The 20,631-nt window shown below is 47.0% G+C and overlaps 1 protein-coding gene across 1 annotated transcript in view; it reads left to right on the top strand.

The window, feature by feature from the left end:
* NOXRED1 (NADP dependent oxidoreductase domain containing 1) overlaps positions 1-20,631 on the top strand; it is a 160,110-nt gene that overhangs the window by 23,822 nt on the left and 115,657 nt on the right. Inside the window, exons 2-3 of the mRNA XM_069637995.1 lie at positions 4,754-4,933; positions 17,653-17,846. Coding sequence (XP_069494096.1) covers positions 4,773-4,933; positions 17,653-17,846 — 355 coding nt within the window. The 5' untranslated portion in view covers positions 4,754-4,772. The remainder of the gene's footprint in view (positions 1-4,753; positions 4,934-17,652; positions 17,847-20,631) is intronic.

A 20,631-nucleotide genomic window follows, 5' to 3' on the forward strand; every position in this document is an offset into this window, starting at 1 on the left:
ATTTTTAGAGATGTCTGAGATGTGAGAGGAGAGGCAGAGAGTGGAGTCGAAGATGACCCCTAGATTTGTTGCCTCACTAAAAGGTGAGGGCACAGGGCCAAGGGAGGCCATCCTTAGTGAAAGTGGAAAAGCAGGAGCAGGGGTCCCCCAGTGAGGACAATCTCTGTCTTGCTGGCACTTAGGCAGAGATCGTCCTCCGCACACCAAGACTGAATTGCGGACAGACAGCCGGAATGAGCAAGGAGGAGGAGACTGAGGGAAGGCCGAAACAGAGCTTTGCGTCATCCACATAACACTGAAAGTTGGAGGTGAAGGCAGAGATCCTGTGGGCCGGGGGGCCATGTAGACATTTAAGAACCAGGGGGATAGGTTAGATCCCTGGGGGACGCCACAAGTAGAGAGAGTGATGGCGGAGAGAAAAGACACAAGTTCACCCTGGGAAGGCCTGTCAGAGAGAAAGGAGGCAAGCCATGCCAGGGCCTGATTTCTAATCCCCAGGGTGTCACAGAGATCAGGATGTTGTGGTTTACTGTGTCGAAAGCAGAGGAGAGGTCGAGAAAAATGAGGACAGACAGAAGGCGAGTTTTTAGAGGAGGTCTTCAAGGGTGTTCAGAAGAGCAGTTTCCTTGCCTCTGGATGCTCTAAAGCCAGACCGATGGTCATGGAGACACCCAACAGATTCAGTGTGGAGGGTAAGCTGAGGGATACCCAACCTCTCCAGGAGTTTCCCCAGGAAGGGAGTGATAGAGATCAGGCAGTAGTTTGCCGGAATTGAAGGGTTGGCTGAATGTTTCTTGAGCAGAGGGTGCACAAGAGAGTTCTTGAGAGAAGTGGGGAAAACTCCAGTGACGAAGGAAAGGTTGCAGAGGTCTGCCAAGGCTGGAGCGAGAGTGTCAATGTTGTCCTTGATGGTTTTGGAAGGGCAGGGGGTGCACATGTTTGGAAGATGCTTTCATTGTCCAGACTTGTCTAGAGACCTCCTTGGGTGTGACAGAGGAGAGGGAGGAAAGAAGAGGGGCAGGGGAGAGGGAGGCCCAAGAGATGCTGGTGCATGTGTGGGTGCGGAGACAAGAGAGGTCAGGGTGTCCTGTGTTTTGGCGATGTAGTGTGCAGCCAGGGCTGTACAAAGGGCCTTGGTGGGTGCTGTAGAGGATGACGCTGCAGTAAGGTTGGCCAGTTCCTTGCAGACTTTGAAAAGTTTGGCTGTGTTGTTAGATGCTGCGGAGATGCAGGCTTGAATATGGACTCTCTTTTTGGACCTGATGAGGAGTCTGTATTGCCTTTGAAGAAGGCGGCATGCCAACTTGTCAGAGGGTGCACCTGAGGATACCCATTTCCGTTCTGCTGCTCTGCATTTGTGTTTAAGGGCAGCCAGATCGGAGTCGTACCAGGAGTTGCATTTTTTGGCAGGCTTCAGTCGGACCCTCAGGACAGGGGCAAGAATGTTGAGTGTTGGAGATGAAAAGGTGAAGGTTAGAGAGGGCTGTGTCAGGGTGGGTGTCGGCCTCAAGAGTTGAAGGAGGAGAGTAGGTGGAGACAAAGGCAGCCACTGACGCACTTTTCATGGGTCGAAAGACCTTGAAGACGGTCAGCGGTGCAGGGTGTGCCAGTGCTAAAGGAGAAGAGAGCTTCATGTCTGAGGAGAGAAGAGAGTGATCAGTCCAGGAGAGTGAGGTAGTAATAGGGATCGAGAGAGGGATGTCTGTGGGGATGAAAACATCCAAGGTATGGCCTGCACTGTGTGTCGGGCCAGAAGGTAGACTGGAGAGAGAAAGAGAGTCATACAGGTTGCGGAAAGGTCTTGAAGATTCGGGAGAGTCAATGTGTATGTTTGTTTGTTTATTTATTGTGCGCGCCGTACCCAGGGGTATCGGGGCACAGGAGAACAAAAGAGAACCTACAGCTTAGTACAGTGTTGCGAAGCAGGATAAAACAGTTACCTCAACGTTACATGATGAGGGTGAAACAAAATGGTACATGTATAGCAGAGTGCATCTGTAGATAACATGCCCTAATAAAAAACATTTACATAGTAGTGAATATATATCAAAAGTGCATTACATGTAGGCAGGGCTAAGTGAGGTCAGTGTGAAGGTGTAGGTTACATATCTTTCTCTAAGAGCCATTGAATTATGTTAAGATCCCCCCGCAGGAGGAGTTGGGAAGAGAAGGAAAGGAGAGCAAGAGGTCAGGCCTGCCCATTCCGAGAGGAAGAGGGTAGACTGGCACGGCGACTGATAGAAGGTGGCCAGAGTAAGAGAGGCCATAGGAGAGAGAGAGACCAGGCATTCAAAGGAGGAGTAGGTCTGAGTGGGAATAATGGAAACAGGGATTCACTCAGGAAATCAATTTGTTTATGGAATGTTGGAAGTAAGAGAAATGTCAGCGACCGTAGTGGGTAGTACATCATTTGAGGTGCTGTTATTACCTGCACTGCTTCCACTCTTAGGCATCAAACGTGGACCATCTGGAAAGTAAGCCATTGATGACAGGATAGAATGCTGAATCGTAGCAGAAGTACATTCTGATTTAAAAGAAAGAATTGTGTCTTATTGTCTGCCTGGGGTTTTAAGAAGGTAGGTTTTTTTTCTCCCTTTTGTAGGGCAATGAACTAACTTTTGGAGGTCAAAGAGGCACTTTTGTCAGACATAGAAAGGTTTTGGAGTGCAAAAATAATAAAGTTAAACTAAACTAGACTTATTTTGACTAGGCGTGCATTAAAAAAGCAGAGCACTTCACCCTTCATAGAAGTCCTAGTCAGATCACTCTTCTCTCTCCTTTTGGGTAGTGTTTGATATTTGGGAGACTCATTTCTCAGGATAAGAAACATAGATCAGTACATCACCAGTGTATGCAGATAGCTTACTTAGATATCTGCATCAGCACTACCCCCAAGTTAGTCTTGTATCACTTTACAGGAGCTGTTCCAGGGCAGGGATTAGTCATTATAATTGTTCTTTTATAACGCGCTTAATATCAGCGAGTGGTTTCTAAGCGTGGGATCGGGATTCAAACCTGTGCTGCACTGTGTTGTCTTGCGTCCAAGAGAAACGTGTTGCCCCTGAGCTATCCTTCCTCCCCTAATGAGGGATGGGATGTTGGGCAACCCAGCCCTGCACCCACTGGAATGCCAAAATAAGCCAACGTAGACCAATTAAACAAAATAGTCCATCTCGGGTTGGAATAAAGTTTAATTCATTTTATGAAATGTGGGGCACAGTTGAAGGCTTTAATTGATTGATACCGGAAATGCAGAGTGATACGATCAAGGCTTCTCTATGGGTCCATGTGTTAAAATCGCAGCAAAAATGGCTGTGGACACAAAATATCGTGGGAAAAAGGCTGCAATCCATGTAAAGGATGCGGGGGACATCCCTGCAACCCCTGGCCCCATTATACCATTTAAGAGGAGCGGGGGACACCCCCGCAACCCCGCTCCCCTTAAATGGTGTAATGGGGTACACCTTTAATGGGTCAAACCACAGCATTTTTGATGCGATTATTTTGTACCGGTGACATTTTTGCTGAAATTGTATCACTGCATACCTTCTCTACATCTTGTACGATAAGGTCTTGTGTAAACATCCCTGCTCATCCGTTGAAGATGGTCGCTTACGTCCCAGGTCTGGAATTTCATGTGGGATGAGCCCCTAGGATAATATACATTTAAAGCAGGAGCTTCCTTACCCTCACGAAAAATAAAATTTTTGATCAGGCTGACAGTTGTTTCTGGAGACCTTATCTGATTAAGCGACCTCCTCGGCCATCCTTGATCACTGATCGCTCATATTACTTCTATAAAGTAGAGTGTGTTATAGATACTTCTATGCCTTTCCAAGTGGCCCTTCTAGATCATATAATATATCCCCATCCTCCGTGGTGGACAAGGAGGTACACTCGTGTGTTTTCCTTCACTTCTCCCTCACCCCCTTGTTCTCATGATGCAAGTGTTTCCAGTATACTTAACCTAATGATAGCTGTTGCTATATTTGTGTTTTTCCGTATTCATAATATCTTCTGTTCTCTCCCTCTTCCCCTTTTGTGTATCACGTAAGTAGGGTATTGCTTTGCCTCTGTCCTACAGTTATGTTGTCTACCTTCGTCCATCCCCTTTTTACATTTTGTTTGTCACCTGCATTCACCACAACTTGTATGTATGGCATTTATAAAGCGCAAGCCAAGCGTGGAGGCATCAGAGCACGGCAGATAGGGGCTGCGCACAGCGGGTTACAAGGGCATGTTTATAGGTAGCCGAGAGCATAGATGGGGAAGGTAGGAACTCCGTAAGTGGGATAAGTAGTGTTTGGTGGAGCAATCTGTAAGATGCTCCTTGGAGAGTAGGGCCTTTGGGTCCTTCCTGAGGTGTAGGATGGAGGGGACCAGTCTTTCCACTCATTGTATTTCTATTCATGAGGAAAATACTTATTAAATAATCCATTGTAATTTCTATTTCTTACCAATGCTTACATTCTTTCATAGCCCATTATTCACATTTCTTGATCGGATGTATTGGTAATTGATTTTGAGTAAAAGAAAAAAACTGAAAAAAAGACTGTCTCTCGGGTTCCCCCCATAGCTATGAATAGTGGTAGCTAAGAAGTGATTATTTATGTAATGTCCCAGTCAGCCAATAAGCACACTCTGATATCTTCTGCAAACGACTGTCTCCCTGCGCCTCAATGTCTCTGTAAAACATTCCATTCGTCAGTTAATCAGCTCATATCCTGGTGCTCTTACCCTTGGATTTCTCTAGGTACAGTCTGGCAGCCGCCATGTCCTTGGATTTCACCTCCGACCTGAGGTCGTTTCAGTTCGAGCGCGGCGTTGACTTCAGCCACCAGCATCTCCTGCCTCTAAGGGAGCGCTCAAAGGGTCTCATGGTGACGGCCTGCGCCCATGCTGTCTTCTTCTGCAAGCTCCTGCACACTATGAAGTAAGGTGTATGGGGATCGGTGAAGATGGGACATAGAACCTACAAAATCTCATCCACCAGAGTGGACTGAGGTCAGACCTTGACTGGTGATGATGCTGTCATTGATTGATCAAGTGAATGTTTTTCTGTTTCATTGTTTTCATTTAATCAGTTTTACTCAGCAGGTACTTTCTACAGAGCAGGGCTCTGCAACGTTTTGGCTCTATTACAACTCAAATCAGTCATTGCCAGTTTTGTCGCTGTTGAGGGATCATGTGAGTTGTAGTTCAATGTATCCGGATCGCCAGGTTGCAGATCACTGCTGTAGAGGGTTGGCTGATTGAAGTTGTGAAATTAAAGCGCTTGACCTCATGCAGGGTCTGCAATATTTGGCTCTCCAGATCGTTTGGACTACTATCCTTCAGAATGCAAGCCAGCATAGCCTATAAAGAGGGATCATAGGAGTTGCAGTCCAAAACACCGGGAGAGCCACACATTGCATACCTCTTCTAAGGTGAAAAGGGCCTTAGACTTGGGGGTTTTGATTATTCATACAATGATGGGAGAAAATGTCTGAGGACCATCGGGAAGGACATTCAATAGGAAAAACATGGTTCCTTATTTTACTGAGAAATACTTTGGATGAATTATGTAGAATGACCAGCCAACCATTGGGCACCCTGTAGTCTCTCTTTTTATGGTTTAAAGTCTTTGGCATTCTCTGTCCCAAAGAAATGACATAATGGTTTTTACAGGAAAACACCACTTAACAGATAATGCACCTTGAATTTTTGTGGTGCCTTTCATGTTGAAACTGAAACACTCATACAAATCGTCTACATCATTGGTCTTTCCAAAGCGACCTTCAGGAACCTGTTACTTTAAAGATTTGTTATACTAAGAAACTAAAGACAAAATAAATAAGACCAAGATGGGAAAGGCGATAAAGGGGATAAAAAGGCACCCTTCAAACTCACCCACTCCCTGTAATAGATAAGTCATTTTTTCATCAGATAAAAGTCAAATAGAAATTTGCCATTGAGAGTTCAAACTGTTAGGCAAAAATTAAAATGTATTTCTGTTTTTTCTGATTAGATTTATAATACATCACAGGCAGACCTAATTGGGCTGATCGAAACCAAACAAAGGCTCATGTGTCTGCCCCAGATCTAGCTTAACAAGAGGGAAGACTAGCTACATTGCTATTGCAAAGACTGAGAAGGTGGACTAATGAGTTGGGCCCACTTGGCTTCCTGAATTATAGGATACAACTCACAGGCATATCCCTTCCTGAAAAGGAGACCAGCTCCCTTACTGAGAGTGGAAAGGGTGCCATATTCCTGAGTGATCTGAGTGCTAAATCTCTGTGAATAGGACATGTAGCAAAGGAGCGACTGGGTGCTATATCAATGTAAATGTGAGTTTGAACTGAAAAACGGCAAGGTGCTATATCCCTGAAACGTTGGTGAAGAATATTATGCATTAAGGAGACCAATATCTGCCTCTTATAGTTTATTCAATTCTTATACCTTTTTACTCTATATAATCCCGGAAGGAAACCCATGTGTTTAGTTTTAGTTGGGGAATAAAGTTGACTACCTTCCATGATCGTGTCTCCAAACCTCTTCCTTTTTTGATAGAGCAAAAGAAACTGGATATACTTGGGGGAATGGATCCCTCAAGAAGAAAAACTATATCGGTTTACCAAGGATCCGTGGAAACCTTTTTTTGAGAATAATGACAATGTTATTTGACCCATCCTGACCCCATTAGTTTCGATTTATTCAGAGAGGAATTTCCAGTTCAATTTTAGACGTACCACTAGGCCTATCCCAACCAACCCCTGTTTGTGAATACATGCAGTTTAAACCTTCATTTCATGTAAGATGTGATTTGGACATTGTTTAACATTATTCAAATGGTCTGCTTTGCGACATCTAAAACACCAGATAAGTCCTTTCTGTAAGGGGTGAGAAGCAGGATGAGGACACAGTGGTGACATTTTAATGGCTGTGAGCCTTTTTATTAAACAGAAATTGAAAATCCCATCTTTCCCTAAATCTAAGAGGGAATTTCCTGCCTCAAACAAAACTAAGGAAACTGTCAGAACATCTGTCAAAACAATAGTCCACCGTCCAGTGTCCAAATGCCTATTTCCGACCTGTACACTTAAATTAATATACAAAGGGGAAACAGGGACTCCTAACTGCAGTGGAGTGACTCTCTTCCTCTGAGTAATATCCAGTGTTCGTTCCACTGCACTGCTCCAGATGCAGCAAAAAAAGGAGAAAAGTAAAGTTCATGGTTTCAAATCAAAAAGGTTCTTCAACAAGTAGCAGAAGAAAGGGCTTCTTCCCTGTTGTCACAATGTTCACAAAAAATAAGAAGTAGTTCTCCTTCTCCTGGTTTTTCCAACACCCAGTCAACATCAAGGTACTGCCTCCATTCCCCTGGTTACCATAGGCACACATGTTCACAAAGCCAAGAGATTGTCTTGTTGCTCATGATGTTTCAAAGCTCACAATCAACACCAGGGTACTGCCTCCCTTCCCCTGGATTCCAGATGCACATATGTTCACAAGGTCAAGAGGTTGTTCCTCTTCTCCTGGCCTTTCCACGTTCTCCACAGGAACAGGGGGAATGACCCCCTTCCCATGGTTGTTATATGATCAAGAGGAGGACTCCTTCCTCTTGATGTCACCATGCATATGACAGTCAAACAAAAATGTGTGTGAGCTCCAGACTCACAATCTTCTTTCCTGGAATACTCTCCTGCCAGGGCTTTGGTTACTCTTTCATACATTTGGGTGCAGTTCCTAGACTCGCAATCTTCCTGCCTGCTATACTCTCCTGCCAGGACTTTAGTTGCTCTCTTTTTTACACTTGGGTGCGGGTCCAAGACTCGCAATCTTCCTGCCTGGTATACTTTCCTGCCTGGACTTTAACCAAGATTCATAGTCTCATACAATTTTAATATCTTGTCTTTACGGCGTTCGGTACTTCGCTTTTCATAATAGTTTGCTTTCTAGTGTAAGTACAAAGAAGATATCGCCTTTTCTTAGTGAGGTATTGTTAGGAATCCTACGGCCTTGACCACGTAGTGTAGCCATAGAATTCCTCAAAACAATACTCCCTTGGGGTCAGTACCAAGGTAAAGAAAACACCAATAGGAGTATTGCTCAGAAGAAAGGATATCAGTCGTAGACTCGAACTTGGTAATATTGTCACCGGAAGATTTGCGACTCTCAACGGGGTACAGCCACCAGATGATGTGTAACTCTCAAGGGATAATCACCTAAGACAAAGGTACAATTCAGAAATCAGAACAGACCCCTTAAGACCCTAAAATATACCAGCAAAGATTGCACTGTACAAGGATAGAAAGTCACAGTAGTGAAGCTTGGAAATTCATAGGAGAACAATCAAACATGAAGAAAAAGCAGGCTTACCAAAGTGGAAGTAGAGCACTGGAGCAATTCTGGTCTTGGAAATACCAATAAACAACACCCGACGAAACGAAGACGCAGAACTAAGGTGGCGAGTCTCTAGTCTGCTGGAACCACCCGACCCGACGGCACGCGGACGCCTTTCCTGAGGTGGTAAGTCTCAAGTCCACAACAAAACCACCGGACCCGACGGCACGAGGACGCCTTAGGTAAGTTGAAACCTAGACCAGAAATTGCCTGGAGAATGTTCTTATTCCGCGTTCTTCCGTTGGGCTGCACAGTTTCCCAGCAAATACTCCCAAGTTGTTCCGTGGATGTCAGAACACGCTGATTCCTTTAGTAGTTGAACCCGAAGACACAAATGCAGGTTCCGTGATGGAATGATGGGACGTCGGCACTTCTCGCCGTGATGTTAAAGCCTGTAAACAGATGAGCAGAGTCCCAAATGCTAGAACAGGAAACAGGTGAAAGTGCAGGCAAGGACAGCAATAATTGGACAAAGCCAGACAAGGGAACAGAGAAAAAACAATCCAGGGACGTAGCCAAAAGGTCGAGGTACCAGAACCAGGAAACCAAAACAAAGGGCAAGGCAAGAGCAATCGGTTAGGCAGACAGAGGTCAAGAAACAGGATAGCGTGCAAGACAAGGTTGGCAAGTAACGAAGCATAAACTTCGATCAGAAGCACCGAGCTGATTCAGCGAGCGGCTTAAGAACCGAAAGTCACGTGACCTGCTGATACGATGCACGTGGCCAGTACATCGTCCAAAACGACCCAGTCTCCAGGGAAACCGCCAACGCTCTGCAAGACGGGTCCTAGCCATCAGAAAAACTCAATGTGCAAAAGGCATCGGGTGTCTTTGTAACGTAACTCCCCTCCTCACTCTGGGATAACGGTTCCCCGTAGGAAGCGCAATGCGAACACCAGGTAGATTAGGGGCTGGCTGATCGCCTATCCTAACAGGTATCCGGTTTCCGACCCAGCTTCTTAACCCTTATGGTTCCCCCATTTGCTGCCCCAGTGCCCCAACTCCCTTCTAATGGCCCACCGGCTTCTCATAGTGGCTTTCAGGTCTCTTGTAGTCTGTTTGGCTCTGCGGCTTCGCTCTTTACAGTGGTAGCGTTTCTGCAGCTTCCAAGACCACTTGGTCTGCGAGAAGGCTCCATCCTTCCTTCCCCCTTGACCGTTGCACACATCTGAACCCTTTCGGAAGTGTCTCTTTTTGGGACGCAGTATCCCTGAGCTTTTCTGCTCTACTGTTCTGCCTACAGCTTTCTGGTTCCTCGACCCACATACAGAGGAAGAAGACTCCATGTTCTCCAGAATGGGGGCTTGAATGGATTCATGTGCTCATGAACATTTCCTGTCTTTAGGCTGGGAATCCTCATTAAAAAGAAAGCAATTTAGCTTTAAACTTTAAACTGCTCATGTCTTCTATAGCCTATCAGTGTCCTTTGGATCATGGTGCCTGCAGCCAATGACACCCATCCTCCTAAGATCTACTCCTGATGGCCATCTTCAGATTTTAAAGCACATTTCTAGTGTTGGAAGTCCTTAGGCATTGCTGCTTAAAAATCACAGGTTTTTAACTTGTTTTTGCATTTTTGAAAGATATCTTCCATCTATTTCTTCATCTACCATCACGCAGTTACTACCGGCCACAGGTCCCCGTTGTCGCTGAAGATCTTCTCCCCATCATCAGATCTTCAACCTGTGGCACCAGCATGCCCAGGCTAGGGCCTACATCTCAACACCTTGACCATGGATGATGCTGCCATCAAGAGTCTCTTCAGAATCCTGTGAAATCTGTGGCCAGAAGAACATTTACGTTGAGGACCGGCACCTCACGTGCCTTTGTTGTCTTCACCCAGACAACGACGCGAACGGATGGGTCATTTGCTATGACTTCTTGTCGAAGACCAAAAAGGATCGCAACTGCAGGTTGGTGGCATGGGTCGAGCTAGGAAAGCCCTCGAACGCGGGTTCAGGGTGATTTCATGCTTCATCTCGGGGCGGCAGGTGCTCTGAGTGTACTCCCTCTGGTAAGAAGAGGTTGAGGTCCTTGGAGGATGCTTCCTCTGCAAAGATCCCAAAGAAAGAGAATATCCACGCTCCATCAACATGGTCTCAGCAGCTGTGGGACCAAGTTCTGGGAGGGTTTGGTCTCCGGTGCCAGCTCTGTTGACAGTTAGCCTGCCGACTGGTGGTTTGTCTCCGTCCACGAGGATGTCGCTGACCCCTTCCAAGCACAGACTGTCGAACAGCGGATCTCCTAAGGACCCGTCAACAGCTCTGCTGTCATCGGCACAGTCAGTGACGAGGGCCCCGTCGACCGTCTCGTCCACAAGGACCACCACCCCTTTGACAACCTCCTTGTCAACGACCAGGACCATCGCCCCGTCTATGATCGCTTTGTCAGGAAAAACAAGCCTTCCTTCAGTGACAAGCAGTTTGTCAAATATTGTCACCTTCACCTCCATGACGCCCAGGGTCTCTCTGCCTCTGAGACCTCGCTCAATGGTACTGGCTACAATCCCGTCGACTGCTGCACCTATTCCTGTTCCGCAGCCTCCTGTTATAGCTTCCTTCCCAGACTATAAAAGAGTAACCCTGATTGTATTGTCATTGGCCAGAGCAGTTTGCAGGCATTTCTGAGCTGTTATAAAAACCTGAAGAACATATCACCTACCTCCAATCTAAGATTAATGCTTAACTGATATGTTGAATCTTGTTCTTTTTGTTTTCCTTTTGAGAACGTTTACCCCTCCTCTTAGGGGGTGGATGATGCCTTTGGTTGGAGGCATGTACTGTTGGAATTTGTTCCCATGTTAATGCTGAGATGTCTTTTTACGGTGTTGTTTTCTGTGTTGTATGTGTTGTATAATTTGTTTAGCGCTCTGAGGCCTAGGGGCGAGTGGCGCTTTATGAAAATTAAACTAAACTAAACTTCCTGCCCAGGCCCACCAAGGCAGTTCCTATAGCTCCTTTCGGATCCCCCAGGAGATCACCACATATCTACACCTGTTATGAGGAGGATCTACCTGAAGATTTTTACTCTGACCAGCAAGAGGGCGGTGGACCCATGCCTCATGAGGGATCTCCTTCACATGAGCCCTACTCCTGCACCAAGGGACATGTCCCTAGATATCCTGACCACCTTACATACGTTGGTGGTGGAGATTCTACAACGGCTGCCTATGGCCCCTGTGCCTGGTCTAGCCAGAAGTCTGCCAAGGCTACAAAGGCATCACCCAACACTGTCCCCTGGACCAGCTCTGCTCCCTGTGGCGGAGGAACCAGTTCACACAGAGACTGGCACTGACACTGACACCACCGCAACTCACACAGATGAGCATGGCGACTACGTTCTTGTAGATGGGGAACCATCAGATGTCGACGAATCCACCAGGGCTTCCCCCCCGGACGAGATTGGTCTTTCATCTCAAAGGCGTCCAAGCTCTTCAACCTAGTACCAGAAGAGAAGAAAAATAAAGGTTTGCTTTTTCAACTGTGAGAGTCCGCAAAGAAGACCATTATGTTGGTTGCGCTTTTAGATGACATTTGGGAAGATGGATTGGCAGTCTTGAAGGCTCCTAATATCACGCCAGCGAAGTGTGACCGGCTAGATAAGAAGTACAGGGTCCCTGATTCAGCCCCCAAGTGTCTCAGGTCTTAGCCTTTGCCATATCCTTGTTGTCAACCGCCGCAAAAAAGAGGTAATCAAAACCCTCATAGTGTGTGGTGCCTCCTGACCAGGGGGGGCAAAAAGCTTGATGTGGCTGGCAAGCTCATCATTACCACAGCAGCCTACATCATCAAGACCACCAACACCCTCGCCATCCTATCGAGGTACGACAGAGAGCTGTGGTACAAGCTGGGGCCCATCCTGAACTTCCTCCCTGATGACAAGAAGGATAAAGCCCTATTCCAGTAAGACGAAGTAGCTACGGACCACGCCATTACGGTCACGCTCGGCATAGCAGACTCAGGTTTCTGCCAGATGGGGAATGGAGTGGCTCTCCAGCGCCAAGGTTGGCTGAAGGCCACACATTTCTATACATAAGTGCAGAAGGAGGTTGTCGACATGTCGTTTGACGGGGACAACCTGTTTGGAAAGGTGGCGAATGACACTCTCCACCTCTAAACCGAAATGGAGACTTCACGCTCTCTGGGGACCCTGAAGCAAAGAAGGTCGTCCTTTTGTTCCCTGAGGGAAAGCATCTCCAGATCATCGAAGGGGTACACCCAGAATGCCTACAGGGGTCGCTACCAGACCTATGTCAATGGCACCTAGGATCGTCGTCCCCCATCCAGGACACAGATGCCCAAGCAGGTCTGAACCAGCCAAGGACCCGCACCCCCACTTTCACACCCCAGTGGGCGGCCGACTTTCGAACTTTGCCGGTCAGTGGTGAAAGATCTCCACAGACAAATGGGTGCTGGACGTTCTTCAGCAGGGGCACGTTTTAAAATTTTGGGATGGGTGCTCCTGCATTCCTCCTGTCGCACGTCAAGAACTTTACATTGCCCAGCTGCTAGAGGAGGTTCAGGTTATGCTACAAAAAGGAGCCGCAGAACCAGTCTGTCGGTGCCTCCGGAGCGTACTCCAAATATTTTGTGGTAAGGAAAAAGTCAACAATTTGGCAACCGATCCTAGACTTACGCCGCCTAACCAAGTACCTGAAATCCCAGAAGTTCAGGATGGTCACGTTGTAACAGGTGCTCGACCAGCTGGAGGAAGGGGATTTTATGGCAACTCTCGACCTGGAGGACACGTACTTCTCCTGTGCATTCATCGCAAACACTGGAAGCTTCTCTGTTTTGTCATTCAGGGGTGGCACTACCAATTCAAGGACCTTCCCTTTGTCCTCAAATCGGCTCTGAGGGTATTCACCAAATGTTTGGTCCCGGTCGCAGCTCATCTATCCATGTCTACCCTTACCTGGACAATTAGCTCATCCGGCCCCACTCGTATGCCCTGGTATCCCAGCACACTGCGGAGATCGTCCACCTTTTGACATTGCTAGGATTCTCCATCAATTATCCAAAGTCCTGTGTGGTGCCATCTCAGAACGCTCTGTTCCTGGGTCCAAGGCTAAACACAACCTCATGCCTTGCGACTCCCTCAGAAGAGAGGGTAAAAGCCATCCCGGGGAAGGTCAAGTGGCTGTCCATAGCATCCATCAAATCATTATTGGGCATGATGTCCTCTTGCATCCATCTGACCCTGTTTTTCAGGCTCCAACTGGAGCCCCTCCAGGAATTCCTAGATACCAGGTGGCAGCAAGTCACAGGCATGTGGACAGGTAAGATCGCGGTCAATCGGGCATTCCGTCAGGCTCTTGATTGGTGGTTGGTTCGGCCACATCTCACTGAAGGAGCTCCCTTCCAGGTTCCTCCATACCAAGTTACAGTCACTACCGATGCCTCTCTGGAGTGTTGGGGGGCTTGCACAGGATATTCTCATGCTAGGTTCATATGGCTCGCAGAGGAAAAGGACTTGCACATAAAAATCCCAGAGCTGCGGGCAGTCTTCAGAGCTCTCAATGCGTTCCAGCTTCAGCTACAGGGGAAGGTGGTGCAAATCTTCACGGACAACACCGCCACCATGTTTTACATCCGGAAGCAGGGTGGGACGCACTCTGCCGCTCTCTCCCTGGAAGCGTAGTCCCTGTTGCGCTGGGCCATTCTTCAAGGCATGTTCCTCATCCCTTTTCACCTGGCAGATGTCGAGAACACCATCACAGGCTCTCTCAACAAGGAGTGGTGGCCTTGCTATAAGTGGGAACTTCCGTAAGCGCAAGTGTATCGCCTCTTCAGCAATTGGGGTCTTCCTCAAATCGACCTATTTGCGATGGTTGCCAACTCCAAGTGTTGGAAGTTTGCCAGCAGATATATTCAGCTGAGGAGTCTAGGGAATGCCTTCTCGATCCCCTGGGAAGTGCTCTTCCTGTACGTCTTCCTCCCACTTCCGCTACTACTACTACATGTGATCAGCACACCCATAAACTGACGATGCAGGATGATCCTTATCACACCAGTATGGCCAAAGCCGATCTGGTAACCAGACCTACTACATCTGTCAGTGGTTCTGGCTATCCAATTGCCGCCACTTCCAGACCTCCTCTCAGAGAGAAAGGATAAATCCTGCATCACGACCCGGGCCACTGAACCTCACGGTCTGGCTCCTGGCTCCCTAGAATTTGGCTACTATTCCCTGCCATTGGACTGCAAGAAGATCCTGGCAAAGGCCAGGGCTCCCTCTACATTGACTTGCTACAGGCACAAATTAAAGCACTTCTCAGTGTGGTGCCGGGCACAGAGGTTCATCGCCCCTGTGCGTAACTTCTCTGCAGCTCTTCCTGTGCCTGCTCTCGCTGGCCAAGGCTGGCCTTGCACATGCATCCATCAAGGTCCATCTGGCTACCATATCCCACTGCAAACGGGCTACGGGCAAGCTTTGCATATGGTCGCACAGGCTCATTAAGGAGTTCCTCAAAGATCTCTTTAGAACATTCCCACTGGTAAAAGCTTGTGCACCGGCGTAGGAACTAAACGTGGTACTGTCTAAACTAACAGGGCCTCCTTTTGAACCAATGCATCATACCCCTTTAACGTTTCTATCATGGAAGTCTGCTTTCCTAGTGGCAATCACTTTGGCCTGGCGGGTTGGGGAGTTTTGGGCACTTTCCTTTAAGCAGCCGTGTTTGTCCTTCCACGCCACTAAACTGGGTCTACAGACTCATTCTACCTTCATGCCAAAGTTTCCATCAGACTTTTCATCTTAATGAGCCTTTGGTCTACCCCTTTTCTTTGCAAACCCTTCTTCACCTGCTGATAAGGAGTTTCATTTGCTGGAAGTTGCTCGTGCCATAAAGTTCTACGTGGCACGCATGAAAGACTTTCGAATGACGTCTCTGCTTTTTGTCAATTTTTGACCTGTATAACATGGGAAGGCCCTGTCTAAGGCTTCCATTTTCAGGTGTTGCTTTGGCTGTATCATGCAATGCCATCATCTGGCCTACAAACCGCTTCTAGGCCGGCCAAGAGCCCACTCAACTAGAGCCATTGCAGCGACTACAGCGTTTCTCACTGGTGTTCCCCGGCTCCACATCTGCAGGGCAGCTACGTGGAGGTCTACCCACACAAGTTTCTACTGCATCGACAGGGATTCCAAGGAGGAGTCCCGGGTCAGCCAAGCAGTGCTGTGCAACCGGTTTGTTTGAGGTGAGTCTGTTCCAGGGGTAAGTGTATTGCTTGCGTAAGCCTTGCCCCCTCCCATGGTTGTGTATCTGTACTGCTATGTATTTGTATTCATGAGCATGTGAATCCATGCAAGACCTCATGCTGGAGAAGAAACAAGTTACTTACTTGTAATTCTTGTTCTCCAGCATGGGTCTGGCATGGATTCATATGCGAACCCTCCCTCCTTCCCCCTCTCTAGCTCTTCTTGGTTCAGACTGCCACTTTATGTACGCTACCAAATCTAAAGATGGCCGCCAGGGGTATTTCTTAGCAGGACGAGTGTCATTAGCTGGGGGCAGTATGACCCAAAGGACACTGATAGGATATAGAGGAGACAAGCAGTTAAAAGTTTAAAGCTGAACTGCTTTCATTTTACCGAGGATTCCCAGCCTAACAATGGGAAATATTCATGAGCATGTGAATCCATGCAAGACCCATGCTGGAGAACAAGAGTTACAGGAGAGTAATGTGTTCCTTTCTCTACGCTCAGTGGTTTTGAATGTCCTGACACCAATAGGATTGGTACAACAACTAGAGCGCATAGCTTGGTTCCTCCAGGTATTCTTCATCGCTCTGACCCTCTTCCTCGTCCCAGTACTTTGAGTCAGATTCGAAGGGGGGTATTTAAGAACTTTCCTATTTGTCATACAAGGATGGTCTTTTCCAACATGACAATAGGACATGGAGGATTGGGAATTGGGTCCTGGGTGTCAACCTCGGATGGGTAAGGGGATACAATGTTCTCTCTGGAATATCATCCCCAAGTCCATAGGGGAACTCCCTTCCCATGTGATCCTCCCTAGTATTGCCACCCCCAGGGGGATCGTCTGGACTGTGGCCGCACCACCCTGGCCACATGAGAAAGGGTTTTTCGCATTTCCCTTTCTCATTGTAGGGTTGGCCCGACTCCTTTTCCCCTTGTGGTGTATAATAATGCTATTTATCTTACCTTTCCTAGCTTTAGCTAGATGATCAATTGAGCTAGATGATCGATTGCCTCTTTCGCTTGTTGACTTCTGACAGCTTATAATATGTGCTTTGCAAGCGTGGTTTCAGATTCCATCCATGTCTTAATCTAAAGTATCCAAGCAGGATTGTAGAGGTTCAACACCTCCATAATTATGAGACTTTTACCACCAGGCACAAAGTACCGCTCCAGTTTTGGATCCTGCTCTCCATGTGTCCTTTCACTTTCTATTGTGACGACATTGTAACCCTATTGACAACATAGTAAGAAAATGAAGGGTGCAACTACCATCAGTTCTGCCACACTCAGTTCCGTGAGGGTGCCGTGGGGGGAGGTATAGCTGGTGCCTGTTTTGTCGTTTCATATTAGTTAAGCAGAGCTTGCCGAACTAGGCACGCGGAGACCAGTTCTGTGTTTGTCACTGCCAGAGGAGTGGGGGAGGGTTTTTTATTTTAGCAATCAGTGATGCCACATGCCAGCTGCTCAACACTGCACTATGCATTCAAGTATCTTTGTTGTTACTTCTAACAGAGGCAAGTAGACCGGAAGACTCGGCCAGATCAGTTTGTGTGTTCCGCTGTCAACTTATTTGGGACAGAGTGGGAAAGCTTTGTGGATGTGGAGGGCATAGCATATTGGAATGTTGAGAACGATGGGAAAGAGCTTGATATATAATGACTTCGCTATTTGTGCTGAATGTTGCTGACAGTCCTGAAAAGAAGCTGAGGTGCTTACATACCCTTTGCTTGTCACAGGTGGGTGATTCAATGACTAGGACCTTGTCTACAACATTTGGTGAAGAGGGTTTAAACGTGTTAATTAATGAATGATTGAAAAACCTCTCTGTATTATGTTCTTATTTTAATTACTTTTCAACATGACACATTTCTTGTGTACACTGATTGTTGTCCAGCCTCAAGAAAATGAAGGGTGATTTCAATTGAAAAACAATGCTGACTTTCTGTGAGATTTAGAATTTTCTGAATGGGGAAGTGTAGGCGGTCAGGGGTCTCTGGATAGCAGTTGGAGTAAAGCGTGTTCATGAATTGTGGCGGTGTTGCAAGATTATATGTTGTCTCTCAGACAGGAAGGCAGAAGAAAAGTCTGCCTGCCCAGCGGGAAGTCCCTGGTCCTCCTGGGCTATCACAGGGAATGGCTGAAGGTTGGCATCATCGGCGGAGGCCACACTGGAAGGCAGCTGGCAGGGGCACTGAGAGAGCTGAGTGGCGTGCCCGCCGAGGACATCCGCATCTCCACCCGGAGGCCGGAAACTCTGAGTAAGTACTTGTCCTTCGTTATTTGTGGGATGGGAGTCTTCTCTTCAGGTCAGAGGTGAGATCTTGCTGGAGTATTAAGTATGATTCTGGAGGCCTCATCTCGAGAGGACTAAAGAGGGGTCCCGGGTAGCCCAGAGATAGCGAGGGCAACGCCTGAATCGGGTGCTCTATGACTTTATGAAGGCAGATCCTGGGATCTGCATTTCAGCGCTTTAATGCAACATGCCTTGCCAGGGAGTAGTTCCTTCCAGGTGTTGACCAGATTAGTGAGAAGATCCATTGTGAATCTTTACTTCCCTGGGGGGATGCAGGTGTTTGTGGCAGCATCGCCCCTTTAGCAGGCATCACACTGCCTGACATTGAGAAACATAATGATTCTATCATGTATCCACCTCCTACCGAACATGAGATTTCACACGAGACTGGTGCAGGAATAACTAAGTGTGCCATGGTCACAGCAGCGGGAGGGCTGCCAGGGTCTAGGGATTGTCACACAAGGACGACCTTTCACAGGACTCTGTCTGTAGGTGACTATAACTGAGTGCCTAGGCCCTGCAAATAGCAGCGTAAATCCACATAACAGAACTACAAATGCCTTTCTCACAGGATGGGGAGTGTTGATGTACCCGCTTCCTCCTCCTTCTTCTTCTTGCTGATAGATTTTAATCCATCAGCGGTGGTTTTTGGATACCGAGGCTTGAGCCTCATTACTCCATCCTCTCGGGTTGAGTGTGTAGTCGCGGGTTGGGTTTCTTCATGGTCTGTGCGGACTTGTCACAGTAGGGCTGGTTTCACAGGGTCTTCGGCGGTGGCCCTGCACCTTGTTGGGTGCAGCAATCACTGCATGCGTTTAATAGGACATCTTTCCATTTGTTTAGTGCTTCAGGCCATACTGCGCATGACTGGAACAGGGCCTATGTGTTGATGCTTGCCGAGGTTTTTATGCATTTTAGGATATATTTTCACAGTGGTTGTTGAGTTTGTAAATGCAGTTTGTCCCGCATGATGCATTATATGAAAAGTAATCATTCATTGTTTCCTGCATGCACTGTATATTATAATTTATGTACATTTAGTACTATTGTACATTTGTTCATTTTATGTTTTTTGTGAACTGCGTTTGTAAAATTCTAAGCAAGTTAACAGACAATGTGCTAATTTAAGATCTACATGGGTGTGTTTTTTGTTTTGTTATATTGGCCACAGAATGCACCAACTACCAAAGGACAAATGAAGGGTTTTAATCGTTTTTTCTTTCACATGCTCTAAGGGCCATCCCTTTCTCATCTAGAACACAGCAAACCTTTCCTAACTCAGGCGCCCCATCTCCCCAGGCTAGTGTATATATTGATGGTTTCACCCTACTATCTGATAGCTAGCCTCCTCCTGAGAGTGATGGCCTTGTCTGTGCAATCTTCCTCCATGGCCCCTACGCCATCGTTGAGGTTGGTTCTAAAAGAGATTGTGGGGTTATGCCTTTCATCCGCTCAACCCTGACTCAGTCTCCTTCCTTAGTAGGCCCTGATGTTCACCTCCCACCTCTTACAGTTGCCCTCCCTCGCTACTCTCCCCTGTCTAACTCCACCCACCTTCTATGCTCTCTCTTTCGTCCTTCCGAGATCTCTTTCTCTGTCTACTGTCTGACTTCATCCTCCGAAGTCACTACTCTTTCGCATGTTGCATGGTATATTTTGTTTGGTCTGTGCAACCATGTTGCTGTACTGTAGTGTGCATGACTGATTATGGTTATAGGGGGGAGCGAGGGTGTGTGTGTGTGTGTGTGTGTGTTTATATCAATTATAACACAAGCATCATACACTGTAAAATCATTACATAAACCGTCTCACCCCACCGGGTGGACATTGCCACGCGTTCCGCTCTGTTACAGAGCTTCGTCAGGCTAGTTCTTATCCAGATTGTTGCCATGTCGCAAATGTAGCCTGTCTAAAATAGCAAAACTTATAGTTCGCCAGATCATAGAGATGAGACAGGAGGGGCGGACTAGCCAATAGTGAGTCACGTGACCCACATGGAGTGAGTGGGCGGAAACGGTTGCGTGTCCACACCAAGTCCCTTTAAAATTAATGCGAGTTGGCAACAATCTGGATAAGAACTAGCTTGACATCAAGCTTGACAGTCAGTAATAGTGTTTGACTGTAGTGGATGGTGTAATATATTTTTATCTGTTGTGAGCCTAGCCAGCTCTAGCCCAAAAGCACCAGCTATCTAAAGAGGTTGAGCGCAGTATTTTGGCGACAGTTGGATTTGGAAATATATATATATTCTCCACTACAGAACACATCAAGCCATTATATACCAGAAATCTAAGATCCTATTTGATGATGAAGGAATTGTACGTAATTAGATAATTAGGCTTCAATCTCTCTTTGTATAATGATCAAAGGTACTGTAGAGATGGGTTGAATGTTGAGGGAAAGAATTGTCACTCGCCTAGGGAGATTGTAGGGTCCCTATGCAGGGGAAATGATCAATCAAGAGAAATTCAGCTGTTCAAGAGTCCCCCGATTGCCAAAGAACAGCCTAAGGACTGGTCTTGGCTTTTGGGGGCCTTGACCACTAATAGGAATTCGCAACTCTCACACTTTCCCTAATATTTGGCCTAAGAGATTTCTTTTGGCTCTCATGGAACTCCAGGGTTCACTCCATTTTGTTGACTTATCCTGTAGTAGGAAAACTGCAAAAAAAGAATTCTATTATCTCTCTTCAATAAACATGGTTGCTTCAATGTCAGGCGTTTGATGGCTATACAATTAGCTTTCAACCT

Source organism: Ambystoma mexicanum, chromosome 14 (assembly GCF_040938575.1).
Source record: "Ambystoma mexicanum isolate Mex_15411 chromosome 14, UKY_AmexF1_1, whole genome shotgun sequence".
NCBI lineage: Eukaryota > Metazoa > Chordata > Amphibia > Caudata > Ambystomatidae > Ambystoma > Ambystoma mexicanum.